General features: G+C 37.9%; 1 protein-coding gene across 7 annotated transcripts in view; it reads right to left on the minus strand.

Annotated features, from left to right (window-relative positions):
• Nucleotides 1-14,892, minus strand: part of DLG2 (discs large MAGUK scaffold protein 2) — a 995,087-nt gene that overhangs the window by 979,739 nt on the left and 456 nt on the right. For all 7 annotated transcript variants that reach the window (XM_039378618.1, XM_039378625.1, XM_039378621.1 and 4 more), the window contains exon 2: nucleotides 13,466-14,531. In XM_039378618.1, coding sequence (XP_039234552.1) covers nucleotides 13,466-13,484 — 19 coding nt within the window. In that variant the 5' untranslated portion in view covers nucleotides 13,485-14,531. The remainder of the gene's footprint in view (nucleotides 1-13,465; nucleotides 14,532-14,892) is intronic.

Consider the following 14,892-nt stretch of genomic DNA (forward strand, 5'->3'; position numbering starts at 1 on the left):
GGATCCCCCAGCTGCCCTGTTTCTGCTGAAAGCTACCGCTGATGTTCTGGTACCAAGAGGAATCATATCTTGACCAAAAATATTTAGCATGCCGGGGAGGGGAGCTGTGTAACCACTGTTACTGGAGCGCTCCTGAAAAGCCAAGGTGTTTATGGAGACTATTCAAACCTCCAGTCAATTTGGCACCAGATTATGCTTTCAAAAAAGCAACTTTCAGCCTTCTTGATGAACTTTCCTGATTATAAATTACTCAGAACTAGATCTTCATATTTTACAGTATTCAGCATGCTGGGGCATAATCCTATTCAGCACCAGCACGCCACATTTATACCTCTTCACAACAGAGTGCAATATAAAATAATCTAATGAAACAGCATGTCTGAAGAAAGCTAAGTACTCTCCCCAGGATAATAACCATTGCCAATTCCCAGTTATACCCAAAGCAGATGAGGGCATTCAGTACTTTGCCTTTTGGGTCTGACAGCTACAAAACTTAAAATACTATTTGGCTTCAAGAATGGACTGCCTGGACTGCAGCACAATAGTCAAATAAGAACCATATTCCCTGCCGCCCAAATTAAACGGAAGTTTCTTAATCTGAATTCCCACACATTCTTTTCATCAAGAAGAATGGGAGATTGGTGGCTTTCAAGAGGGACTGGATCACTGTATGTATGGGATTACAATATCCAATGAAGCACACAGTTAATTTTTAGCAGCCAAAATAAGTCCCGTACCTTACAGTTGGAGTATATCATAAAGGCGACCAAAAAATCTTTGTTCTATGATACACTATTCTTCAGTGTTGATACCAAAACCAAATTCAAGTAAGAACACAAATCCACTGAACACACAATTTAATATCCCAAGTGGTGGGGATCTGTGTGGATCCTGAGTAGGTCCTCTGTCTGTGAACAGAAGACCACTGAAAAGTCAGTATCAGCTGTGCCCCATGAGGTGTGCTGAATAAAGTTTTAGGGGTTTTTTACTGCTTATTATGACACTAATTTTTAAGTGATCCTACCGACTTTGAAAGATGACTTTGTCAAGAACCATTCAGAAGATACAGTCCTACAAAAACTCACATACTCTAGACAGTAAATGCATTATTATTTAAATAAATCATACTCAAAATATCTTAATACTATTATAAGAAAAATTTCTTTAGGAATAAAACAGCTTTTATGGTCCTACAGTATCTTGTCCAAGAGGTTATCAGTTAACCCAAACTAACTAATAATTCTGTAAGTTTTATTGTTTTATCACTCTATAATTTTTTAACCAGTTCAGGAATGTTTGTGGTTTATGTTACTGATCAGGGAATGGTTAATTGTCACAATACAGCAAATCAGAAACATGTGACACTGAAACAAAACTGTAGAGTAGTAACTTTGCTTATTGGATTTCTTTGGAAAACTTTGCTTCCTCTCTCAATCTAAAGTGTTACCACATAAGAAATTACTTAATTTTTCTTCTACAGAATGAGTGTCTGCTTAATATAATGTATTTATTTATGTTAGAATCAAAAAAAGGTAGATCCTTTCCTTGGAGTTATTATTCTAGAGGGGGACATTAGACAATACTCCACATTTTATAGTCTCAACACTGTATAGACACAAACTTTCTGTGATATCAATTTTTAAAGGTCCATAAGTAAACATTTATGCTATAGAACAAAAAAAAACTGCTGAGGCAATGTCTATACATCTGATGAAACAAATACAAAAACTGTATAGAAAATCCATTGTTAATACAACCCAAGTTATATTTTAACCAAATGTAGCTTTCAGTATATCTCACAGACAAAAAGTTTTCCAGTGATACTGTCATCAGGAAATGAAGCCATACATACAAGTCTATACAGAGTAAGGTGCGCTATATATCAGGAAAAATTAAATTATCACCAATTAAAAATTGTTTCTTAAAGTATTGCTCTTAAAATGTAAGCTTCACATAAGAAAGACTAAATTTGATAATTACACATATTTAAATTAATTCTGCAAATAATTTCCCATCTACTTTGATAAAATGATGTCAAAATCAATTCTATCTACTTCTCAGGGTCCATATCCAAGATCTGAAAGCCCCCTGTAATACTAATCAGTACCTTTAAGCAGAAAGATTCCCTTCCTCTGCCAGTTTGTTTCTGGGTCTTTGCCATGCTCTCATGTTTTGCAAGCACATTTTAGAATCACTGAAACTCCATATAGGCAAGAAGACAGAAAAAATTGAGCTTCACTTTTTTCAGTAAGAGTGTAACAGGTGAGCACTTTTTTTTTTGACGAAGGTGTTTAGATGGTTGGAAATCTTACAGGAATTACATATACAGAAACCAAGTTAAAGGCTTAAAGGTGCAGGTGCTTGTGAGGACACCCATACAACTGCAGAGTAAGGAAAAGCATGCAAATCCTGTGAAATCAAAATGTCAGTATTTGAAGCACCCTTTTTACACTAGTCTAAAAAACTCCACAGCTGCAGCACTACAGAGGAATAAGTTCTGTGGTGCATTTTGAGTTAGTTACCTGTACACTAGTTTGACTGCAGATCCAGGTGCTCAACTATTTACTTAAGGAAAACATAAACTCTCCTGGGAGCTGCACGCACTTGCTTGAAGGCAGCAGGATTGCAGGTCACTTATGTGCTGTTTGATTCCTCTAACAATACTCACTACACCATTTACAGTATACCCCTGGTAGAGCTGAAACACTGCAGCTCTGCTGGTGTGGAGACTGTGTTGATTAAAAAATCTTTGATATGTACTGTGCCTTCATATGGGACTGAGGATGACACAGCACATGGCAGGTCACACAGCATGCCATCTATGGGAACAGCTATAGGATACAGGAAGCAGTTTTCCTAAATATCTCTCAGATGTTATTCAAACCACTTATCCTTTAGATGAACTAAAGATATTATATCTGAATATAGGTTAATACATAAATTTCAATAATTAATTTGGAAAAGAACTGACTAACAGGATTAATTGAAACTATACAAGAAAGATAAAAGTGATTCAAAACCAGTCTCCTAGTAGGTCCATTTTCAAAACTCCTCAGTATGTTGAGTGATGATGACTCAAACCAAAGAAACAGATAATGGAAGCTCCAGGTAATTCAGGCAGATGATGCTATGGCTATATATATGAATATATGGCTATTTTCAAGACATTAGAGCTCCTTCCAGCCACAATAAAGCCATATAGGCTGAACTCCATATGGACCCATATATGAAACCAGCCAGGACTAGTCACTGATTTTGCACTCAAATTGTTATGCTTTGAATAGCCACAGTCTGCTGAGATCTGGTACTAATTTCCATGGGAGTATGATCCTGTCACCCAACTCCTGCTATAAAGCAAGGTAGCTCAGAAGATGGAGAGAAAAAAATGAAAATATGATTCCAAACTCAGCAAGTTCAGCCTTGTACTTGGAAGAAATCACAGTCAGCTGATTAACAGTGTCCTGCACCAGCACAAGGCAGTATCAGGCAGCCAGTGGCTCTCAGGGAATCAAGGCTACCACAGTCTGTCAGTAAGTTTAGGATGACATTTACATTTCCCCCATTGGCATTTGTGAATGAAAAGACTTTCAGGGTGCAATAATATGGAAAAATGTTGACTTACATGAAAAATATCGTTTCTCCAATGAGAGATGTTTAACATTAGTTGAGATCTAAACCCTAACTGAGTTGATAAGATGAAGGGGTTTGTTATTTCAATTTATCTTTTTTTTTCTTCCATAATTTTATCTGCTCCCTTTCCTAAGACATATTTTGATTCTTTTCTGACTTGCAAAGTATGCTGCATAGGTGACTTTTAAAAGAAAAACACACCAACACATTTCAGGAGACCCTTTCTGGGTTTTTGACAACCACAGTTGGGAAAATGTAGGGCACTGAAGCTGGAAAAGGCATGAAGGATGGGAGAGATAAACCACAGAAGCCAGAACAGAAGTGAGAAATGGAAACAGAGCACCACAAAAGAGAGCAAGGGAAGTGTTTGCAGTGAATTTTGATAACTTTAGAAGAAAAGGATCTCAAAAACTACTTTTGGAGAGTTCACATCTTTGTTTAGATGACCACTGACAAAAAAGCCAGACATTTGAATAAACGCTGTTCCCTGCCTCTATTATTTTAAGTTGTCTTGATTTGATTCTCTGCTCCAGAAAGCTCAAAAAATTAAAACAAGTTGCTACACATAAGCAGGAAGGTATGCAGTAGTTAATAAGAAATTTCAAGGCAACCTGCCTTGGGACTGATCCAAGCCAAAGCCATCAGTAACTCATTTACCTTTCCTAATCTTTACACACAACAGCAAACATAAATAAATGTTGCTAATATGCAATGCTGTGTACACACAAAGGAGGTGCAAAAAAGCCAGTTAAATTTTAGAAAGAAATGCAAGAAATAGTACACTAAGATAGTTGAGAAAAACACAAGCTGTAGGCTCCCATGCTTCAAAAGGCTTGAGAACTATCAGACAAATGACAATCATAAAATATTTACATATAAACATCAACATGAGACACAAATTAATCTAGCAGACTATACAGAGGGAAAGCAAGTGTCCCTGTACAAACCAGAAAGCTCCCAGCACCTCGGGCCCTTCATATCTGCAAAAGGACTTTAAGGAACTATGAAGAAAAGGCACATATGGTTATGCAACCTTCAGGAAAAAACATAAGGCATTACATATGTGACAATCACCCGGTGTGAGGAGCATTCACAACAAACAAGCAAAAGGGTTAAAAATAACAGCTCCTGAGACTATGCATGACACCTAAACCCACCTTTTATCCTGCTAGGGAAAATAGAGGGACAAAAAAAGGAAGGGTTAATTATTTAAGGGATTACCAGGCAGGCTTGTTTCTGGGGTTTCAGCTTTTAGCAACTAGATTGGCACACAGGGGAGGCCAACACATTGTGAAAACTAATCTTGGGCCAGTGGAGAGTCTTTCAAGGAACGATATTTAAAGAAAACGTTGCATTCTGAATTGCCCTCGCTTTCCATTAACTGTAAAATGTGTGACATCCCTAAATTAACTGTAGCCTTGGTGAATTCTCTGCACAGACTGCTTTCCTGCAAAACACAAATTTAGGAACAGTTCAGTTGTGGTGTTATTCTAGACCTCTAGCTGTTAGCAGACAAGAAATGGGCCAGACAGTATGAGACACCTCCTACACAAGTACAACAGCAAATTTCTCAGAACAAGGCTATATTATATGCTCACGTATGTTAAGGGGAAACCAGACATGCAAATGCCAAGGAAAACTGGACTAAAATAAGGAGGACAAGCAGCTGCACTAAACAGTGTTAACCTGCAGTTATGTTACTGCAGGTCTCTGGGCTCCAAATAGCTCATGCAAAAGGCTCCCACTGAATCACAGAAGTTGCACAGCAGTCTCTTGTTCCAGAAGATTGACTTGTGTAGACTATGCAGTGCAGAGGCCTAACTGCTCTGCAAGGCAGATTGCTTTGAAGGGCAGGAGTTAAGCCATGATGTGTCAGCTGAATTCTCTGAGAAGCAGAACAGACAGACACAAGGAGCCTGGAGGAGCCCTAATAGGTTTTCAGTTCACTTCTGTGCTGTGCAGGACCCAGGCTTACACCCATCCCACAGATGCCTGTCTACCTGCACTGATAACCTCTCATATCCACAAGATCTCTCACCATGCGATTTCAGGGCTTGAAGGTTCTAGCAGCTTTTTCTACTACATAATTCCCACCTTTTTTTGTTATAAATCAGGACAACTGCTTGTCTTCCAGATGTCAGTGTGTAAAGCAAACCACAATACTCCCTTTACAGACTCTTCTATACTCTGTGACTCGTCATGTCCCTCCCCTGCTCAGTCTCCTTTTTCACAGTTCCAGCCTCTGCAACTTTTGTACACTGTTTACATTTTCAAAGCCCCTTATTCTCTTTCCTGTAATTAAATTTGCCTTAAAGCACAACCTATAAACGCAGGCTGGAGACCCAGTACTGTTACAGAACACTGACTGGTGAATGAAGCTGGACAGTAGTACTGTCAGTTTTATGAAACATGACACACACACACACACAAATGACCAGGGAAGTGATGATGATAAAAGAGTGCTTAGGTTCTTTTTTTTTCTATTTGTTAAGAATCAGACTTTTTGTCTAATTTACTATAAGGAAAACTAGTACCTTAAGAAAAATTTTAGTTATCAATGATGATTAGCTACAATGTAAGTTTGTTATCCAAGTATTTTTACAGTTAGTTTTACAATATATAATCACACATCTATTCTGTTAAATTGCTGCTTTTACACATTTCTTAGTTTTAAATACATTCCTCTAAACTTGACTAACTGTACTTACCGAAGGAATAGGATAACTATATAAAGATCAGTGACTGGTTCAGCATAAAAATCACAAACTTTTCTCCAGCCTTTCATGTATGATCTGTTAATCTTATGCATCATACCTTACTATAATAAGGCAGAGCCCACTTATTATCAGCAGCTCGCTCTGGGACTTGGATTCCTCCTACCCTCCTTTAAGAGAGCACAGAGGGGCTTTAGCCGATCATCCCACCAGGGGGGTCATTCCTTTTTTCCAGGGAGCTCTTTTTTCCCAGCTACTTGAAAGTAATGTGGGGACTGCTTGTTGGTGATCCTTTCTCAAATTTGGTGACCTATCTACACAGGTGACCTGTCTGTGTTTCAGATATTAGAACGAGCAGCACCTGGAGCCCTGAGACTCCTTCCAAAACTTCAGAAATCCTGCAGTTATAAGCAGCTTTACCCAAACTTCTTCTTTCTGTCTTTCAAGTGTCACGATGTTAAAATCTAGATGTACAAATGCTAATGTTAAATCAACAATGCAAATATGAAGACAGAATGAAATATGAAGCCACAACCCCCAAAATTATGTAGCACCAAATGAAACCCTCCTATTTATACAGCTGAATAAATGTAAATTGACATCTTAATAGGGTAAATTTGCTAAAGCACCCTGCTTTGAAGAGCTTACAATCTAACTGTATGCAATACACAAAACTAGTGGAACTTGATGCATAGTGGCAAGAGTAAAAACCAGGAGTTATACACTTAATAAGCAGCTGTGTACTTTTTTTTTCTTTAAAAGAACATTCAGTATCAATTAACATAAATGCGAAAACTGGAATGAGACAGAAAGCTAACAAAAAGATGCCTGGTCAGGAATTAAGAATTCCAAACTCCTACAAAAGAATATTGTATAACATGAAAGAAAACAATGTGGAATTACAAAAATTCCCATCTAATTCAATAACACGAATGTCTTTTTAGTGATGCAAAAAAATGAAATGGAATAAGATCAAATTATCTTTATTAGCAAAACAAGCATTACGGTCTTACATTTTCTCACATTCACGTTGGAATATTTAATTTAAGAACCTTTGTATTATACTACAGTCTCTTGAGTCAATAACCAAAACATGTGCCTTCACGCAACAACACAAAATTAATTCTACATTTAGGCATTAAGCAACTCGGTCTGTAGATCTGCAAAGCGTGGGTTTGGGGTTGTTTATGGCGCTTTGGGGTTGTTTGGGGTTTTTTTGTTGTTGTTGTTAAAAGCACAGCTTAGCAGGCATCCATCTGCAAGGCAGTGTAACTGCAGTGCTCAACACCTAGGACGGAACTGGAAGATGACTTGAATTATTCCACCACAGCACAACACAAGACATGCTACACAGCCAGGGGAGAGAGCAGCATTCTAAAACAGAAAAGATTGGTTTCTGTGTGCAAAACCATAAATTGTTCAGATCCTCTCTTTCAGAGAAACTCTACATGATTCAATTCCCTGATGAATATGTTTTGAAGAGAGCATTAACCTCTTCAGCCCAAAAGTAAAGACAGACTTAAGGACAATCGCAGTAACTTGTTCTGGCAAAGAGTTTACTACCAGCAAAAACCCTTCTGGACCACATCCAATAAAGAGCAAATGTTTTCTTCACAGATTTTGTATGTTGATTACTACTGACATCAGGTCAAGGCAGCTTCACTGACTCTTTCAGGGATGAATACGGCAAGAGAAAACATGATCTTTATTTTTATAAAGCTGTTGTTTGGCACTGTGTTAATCTACAGTAAATATAAGAAGATACCACAGTGAAACAGACCTTAAATACTTGTAAGAAGCAAAAACCTAGTATGACCTGACCAAAATAAGCATATCTAAGTAAGGCAGGTTTTTCTCATTTTGCTGAAACACGGACTTTTTATCATCTTTTATCACATTTGGCTACTAGTTACGAATTCAGCTTTTTCTCCGTGGTTACCCTCTGACATCTAACTTGGCCATCTGGAACAATTCAGAAGGAAAGAAGAGAGGATGAGAAGGAAAGAGATTATGCTTATAATGCAAGACACCACTGCTTCTACTGAGTGCAATATGCACTTAATAGGAATGGAGGAGAGGATGCACAGCTGCCTCTCGTGTCTGTATCAACGCTATGGTTGCTTCCAGTTCCAGTGACTAACAGCACAATAATTTATAACACTTTTTTGCCCACAAAAATAATGAATAGTGTTAATTTATAGCACTCATAGAACACATAATGTCAGCTCTCATAAGTATGTTAGATAAGGAAATACTTTTCCCACTAAAATTTATATGAGAAACTGAGACATCATCTAACTGAGGTGAGTTAATGTGGTTAACCTGTGTTTTATCTATGGAGAGAGAGAAAAGGACTACTGGCAAGAAGGCAATTCAGATCCTAGATGTATTAAAATGCCCTTTGGAGGTGGACCTCTCTCTGCTAACCAAAGCAACCCTCCAGGACAAAAAGTTGGGCACCTGCATAGATGAGGCAACTAAAATAGTGTGGATCTGCAATAAACATCTGAAATGTATCAGAACAACAGTAGAGCTGGAAAAAAAGAGTATAAATTTCACTGTTCCTAGTCCTTAGCTTTCCAGCCTGCATGTAAAGAACAAAGACTTGTTCTGTACAATGCCTGCTCCTACAGTCCTTTTGTGTGCAAAATACTTCACTGTTTCCCACAGCAGAAACAATGTCTGGCTGGAAAAAGGTCACTGCCATAAAAGCAGTGACATCTTTAAATCAAAGCTTTGTGGTGAAGCTTGGCACAGTCCAGACAGCAATTTTCTGACACTTGCTTATTTAACTCTTGGAAATCTAAAGCTGTTCTTTCCACAGTCTGTAAACACAACCTAAACTTCGCACTGCTCCCATTCAATTAACTGTAAAAACTGAGAGGTGGTCGAACAAGACTTGGAGTTGAAGATGTGGCCTTTTAGCCATGTACTTATTTCAGACTACTCATTCAGTAACTGAAAGGACAAAAATCTTGTAATACCAATTACTTATTGCAAGTAAAAGAGAAACAAAATTTCCAGTACATGTTGGATTTGCTGCTGTAAGATGTGAGGAGCCTGAAACCACATTCAGTGAGATTTCTGAGCACTAAAAGTTACAATCCTAAACTTAAATTTTGTTATCTAAAAAGAAGTTGCCAGTTTGAAAGAGAACTAAGGCATGAAGAACTCCACTGCATTAATGGGAGCTGGCTTTGTCTAGTCCTTTATGAACTTCGCTTTAAAAGTTCATGCTGAGTTGTTTTTAGACCCCTTCCTTCCAATAGACCAGCATTACCACTACAAAATCTAGCTTTTCATAAAGTGCATCTGTCAGATTCTTCTCAATGGTCCAGAAGTTGTCCACATGGGGTAAGATTGATACTTTTTAATTATTGACACTGATGTGCTGAATAATGCATGGCCTGGAAGGCATTTTTTCATATAAAAGGAGTGATGCAAAAAGTTATTCCATGACAAACAGAATCAGTAGGTCTTTATAAACTGGCTAGAAGGTGGAGCAAGATGGAACTAATAGCAGCCTACAGATTTCATCTGGCTAAAGATACAATCCATCTCACTGGAATGACAGAAAGCAGGACAAAGGCAATACAAACCCCAGCACTCAAGTATCTCTTACTGCCTAGACACAGCTAGATGTAAAGATGATGACAGGGTTAGTCTAGAAGCACATGTGCAGCCAGGCATCTAGAGGAGGGAGTTCCTGCCATCTCCGTATGAATCACAAGCAGGGCTTCAAAACTGGAATCCGGTCTCCATCACTGAGGAGCATAGATTTAATTAGCTCTTTCCATCACTGTGAAAGACATGAATGAATTATAGTAACATTTTATGCTCTTAACTATTCTGTGGATGAATCCAAAATACACGCAATTACAGATCTAAACATAGTCCCTTACAGTTCACAGAAATCAACTCAACTAAGCAACTCAGGAAGAGAGGGAGGAAAAGAAAATACACAAAAACCTGAATCCACTTAGTGACCTGACTTCACTTCTGTATGGTAGTACTATTTTAGTTTGAAACAAAGCTTTTCTCAAGAAGTTCCATAACTTTTTTATGAATAGTTGTATTCATACATAGTCTAGTTTGTGAAAGTCAAGTAAAAATTAAGCAAAAATAATGCATTTATTGACTTATCAAATTCCTTCATCTCATATCATCTCTAAAAGGTGCTGTCCAACAAATCATCTTGTAACTAACGTGAGATGTCTGGTTTGATTTAAAACTTGAAATGTACTTAAAAGTGAAAGATGAGCAAAAGCCAAAGAAAAGAGCCATTTGTTTAATCACGCAGAAACAGTGCATCAGTGTCCCGCCCCTTATCTGAAGGGAGCACATTCAACGCCACAGGATACTCCGTTCTCCCTTTCCAGCCTCACTTTTTGCTGAGACTGACAGCAAACATGTCAACTCTGTGAACATTGTTGGGAATGTGGAGCGTTATTCCCATTCAGAATGAAGTGAGAAAACAAAATCCTTTCGCTCTAACACATCAGGCAATGGCAACCACGTACTGACACAAACATGATCAGAACCAGAAGCAATCCTTTTTTCCGCATCCATACGAAATTAATGCTTGCTCTAAGTTATATGATTTTTATTATTAAGCAAACTATTTTTTTCCTGACTAAACAGGCCTGGACTTTTAAAAGAGAGATGGAAAACATCATATCAAGCAGGAAGGTAAAGTGTAAATTAGGTGCAAAGTTATGTGAAATTTGAAGACTGGTACTGGATGTGAGATCTGTCAAAGGTAAATTCCCAAAATGCATACACTGTTCTTTAGAAAGACCCAGAACCAATCAGTGCCAAAGAAAGCAGCACTTGGTAATAACTTCCAGCAATAAATATCAGTATGTTTTAAAGTTTGTTTTCACAGGTTTCTCTGTCTCAATATTGATTTTAGGAGAATGTTTTGATCAAATCCAAAATAGCAACACAAAAATAAGTGCTGAAACGGAGAGGGATAATCCTGTCCTTAATGCTGCTATTGAAATACATACTTTTGCACAGCCTAGAAGTGAGAATCCCACCAAGATTTCTACAGATGGCCTGGGTAGGAAAGACAGCAGACATGATCTCCCAAATACATAAAATGAGAAAGGGAAAATAAATCACCATCAGAAACATAAAATTAGTTAGACACAAAGTGCTGACAAAAGCATAAAGCAAATAAATGGGGGGGGGGGGAATCCCCTCGACCTCCTTCGTATTTATGGCAGTAACAGGGATTACTTGTAACGATAGTGGACTTTTTAAAAATGGTAGTGTGTTTCAAGTTGCCAGCATGCTTTTAATTATGTTTAGAAAGTTAAAATCTATTGCATGAACTAGACAAATTAAGTCATTCAAAATCATAATGAAGTTGCTGATTCGTTAAGATTTTTAAACCTGCAATTTACATGCTTAAATGCATTTTTAACAATACCCTTTTAATACTCAAAGTCATTCACACTGGGAACTCCAATACACCGACTGATGTTACAGTTTATAGTATTTCAAAGAGCACATTTGGGTCTCTTGAGTTTATATTTTAACATTGTCAAAATACATATCCTCATAAGACAGAAGAAGAAATTCGAGCCTTGATGTACACTAAAACTGACCCAAACTGCCTGGAAACAAACAGGAAATCCACAGATTTTCAAGGCCAGAAGGGACCGCTGTGATTGCCAATCTAACTTCTGCACAAAGGAGCCTGTACGATTTCACCCCAAAAATCCTGCAGCAAGTGTTCTGAAACTGAATTACAGCTAAACATCCAGCACGGAAACATCCTTCATGTAAATCACCTAAATCAGGATTAAGATTTAAGATATGAAAACGGTCTCAATTTTCCTTTTGTAAACAGGTAAAACACATGAGCTTCACCAGTACATCAGGGTGACATGTTGACAGCACAGCAGGATGAATTATTAAGGATGTTACTCCTCCATTCACGTTTCCACCTTTACTACACATAACTGTAATCAATTATAATGAATGACAGGATGATCCATTAATATATTTCTGTTTTGAAAATTCATTTCTACACTGTCATGTGTTAAAATATAAACACAAAATCCCATTTGTTGTTTTTTACATGAAAATAATTCTAGCAATCTGCATGTTTTATCATTATTTACATAGTAAATGTTAATTCATAACTAATGAAGGGTTACTCCTACAAGGAAAAGAACTCAAAGTCATATCAACTATATTCTCATTTCCGTTGTGTAATATTCACTTTCTGCTCCTTCCCCCATATTTTGAATCATCAGATCCAGGGATATATCAGAGCACGCATCTGGATAGATGAGTTGAATAAAAAAAAGGTTCACATACCATTTATTCTATTAGCACATAAAAAAACTTTAAATCAGTGTCCTATTTGCAAGCAAACTGATATAACCAAAGGTATAGAAGTGTTTTCAGAGTAAGAATTTGCCTTCATATATTTCACAATTCTTGTTTGAACACCGGAAATCACATTTTCCAAAGCTGCTGCTATTCTTGCAGCCATCACAAACTTGAGGTGAGAAGGGGCAAAACATAAGGCTCTTCGTCTTTCCTTAAATGCTGCCATACTACAGCCATAAAGACAGTAATTTTATATTGTATTAAAGAATGGAAATCCAAGTTAATTGAAATCACATTTGAAAAAACCCACACGTTTAAATCACCTTCAAAACACAACTCCTATAACTTTTATTTAAACTTGGCCTTGAAACTTGGTTGTTTATTTATCCTGCTACTGATACCTGAAGTTTATCTGCCAAACATTTAATGAATAATAATAGACTAAACTATGGTTTTAAAATTTATTGGCATTTGTAAGAGAGCCTTCTCACAAAACTAAATGCCAAGCTTTTCTCTTAGTGTCTGTTCAAAATCTCTGATGGTTGATCTTTAAAAAAAAAACTATTTGAGGCCAAATTTGACGTAAGTCTTAAAACATTGCATAAAATTACTTCTAAAAACTACTAAGAGCACAGATTTTTTTCCCATTTTCAGTGCAAGAGAAAAACGATTTCCATTCCCCATTAAAACATTTTTAATTTGAATTTGTAAGTACCAGAAATCAACAATCTAACACAATGAAGACGCAATATGAGATATGAAGCTTCATAGCCCACCTTTCTTCTTGACTGGCATTCTTCTTCCTACTTCTGAATCTGGTTGCAAGCACTTATTTACAGGTACTAACAAAGTACCACTGGAGCACTCTGCGAGGTCAAGAATTGGCTATCTACTGCAGAACACTTTTACAGTTCAGTAAGGAAAAGCAGCTTCAATCTTCATTTCTATGAATACTTGCTGTTCCCTTGTATTGGACTTCTGATGCTTCCCACAAATAAGAAAAAAAAAAAAGGGGGGGGAAAGAAGCTTTTTGATTCTTTTTTAAGAGATGTTTTCAATTTCTTTAAAATATATCTGAATCTATAAAAATACAAGGGCAAACGTTCCTTGGCAATATAAAACCTTATTATAACTCCTCTTCTGGCAGCAAAGTTTGAAAATTAAAAGATTTTATGCAATACAATTAAGGCACAGTCCATCTCTAGGCAGCTGTCTCAATACTCCACCTGTACATGCTCAAAAACATATCATTTGCAGGACAAAAATGCCCAAATAATCCAAATAAGGAGGAAGACAAAAACAATCCAAAGTGTCTCTTTAACTTCTTGAATTAATTTTGCTAGCTACGTATTAGATGACTACCCAGGAGACTGAAAAGGTCCCTTTTTCCTCACCAGACAACAGCCTTCAAATATCACCCTCTTACCCAACAGAAGTCACTGGGCAGTCACTTTCATTTTTATTATCTGCAAGCCACCCAGCCTTACGGCTTTAATGTCCCTCTGATCCTCCCATGTATTAAAAGAGGATTGAAAACGAGGAAAGCAATCCCTTGACCTGGAATTATTAAAGTGACAGTGCTGCTCACTGGGCACTTGGGCAAAGCAGATTGCTTATACTGGAGCCATTTACTTCATGCCATTCCTTCCCTTGCACAGCAGCAGCCACCTCATGAAAGAGGAATAAGCAGAGTTAGAAGAAGAGCTTCACAAATGGTTCATTTTCAGAGACAATGAAGTATTAATGAAACAAAAAGCAAGCCATGAGATCAGTCCGGAGCTTCCCACTCAGAAGCGCAGCTGGTTGGCTTCAATACGAGCCTCTCTCTCTCTCTCCCTTTTTCTGGAAAAAAAAAAACAAAAACAAAAAGAGAAACAGAAACGGGATGGATTTTCCTCATCTACCTCGTTAAGGAAATGCATGAAAAAGGCGAACAAGCTTCGAGCGCTTCCCTTCCCCGCGCGAATGAGGACCTGCGATGCACATGCCGGGGCTTTGCTTTACATCGTCTGTGGGCGATGGGAACCGTGTTTGCGAAGGGGGCGGCTCTGCTTTGCTCTTTCATGTTCACAACCGGAATCTGTCCGTCCCCGCATCCCCAGGCAGGGGCGCCAGGGCTCTCCTCCCTCACCCCTCTCTATCCACCCCTCCTTCCTTCCCCCAGCTCTCCCGAACCCAAGGGGGACTGTGCTGCGTTCTGAGG

The sequence above is a fragment of the Pipra filicauda genome, unplaced genomic scaffold, assembly GCF_003945595.2.
Source record: "Pipra filicauda isolate LSUMZ 115617 unplaced genomic scaffold, ASM394559v2 scaffold141_size4267151_pilon, whole genome shotgun sequence".
Classification (NCBI taxonomy): Eukaryota; Metazoa; Chordata; class Aves; order Passeriformes; family Pipridae; genus Pipra; species Pipra filicauda.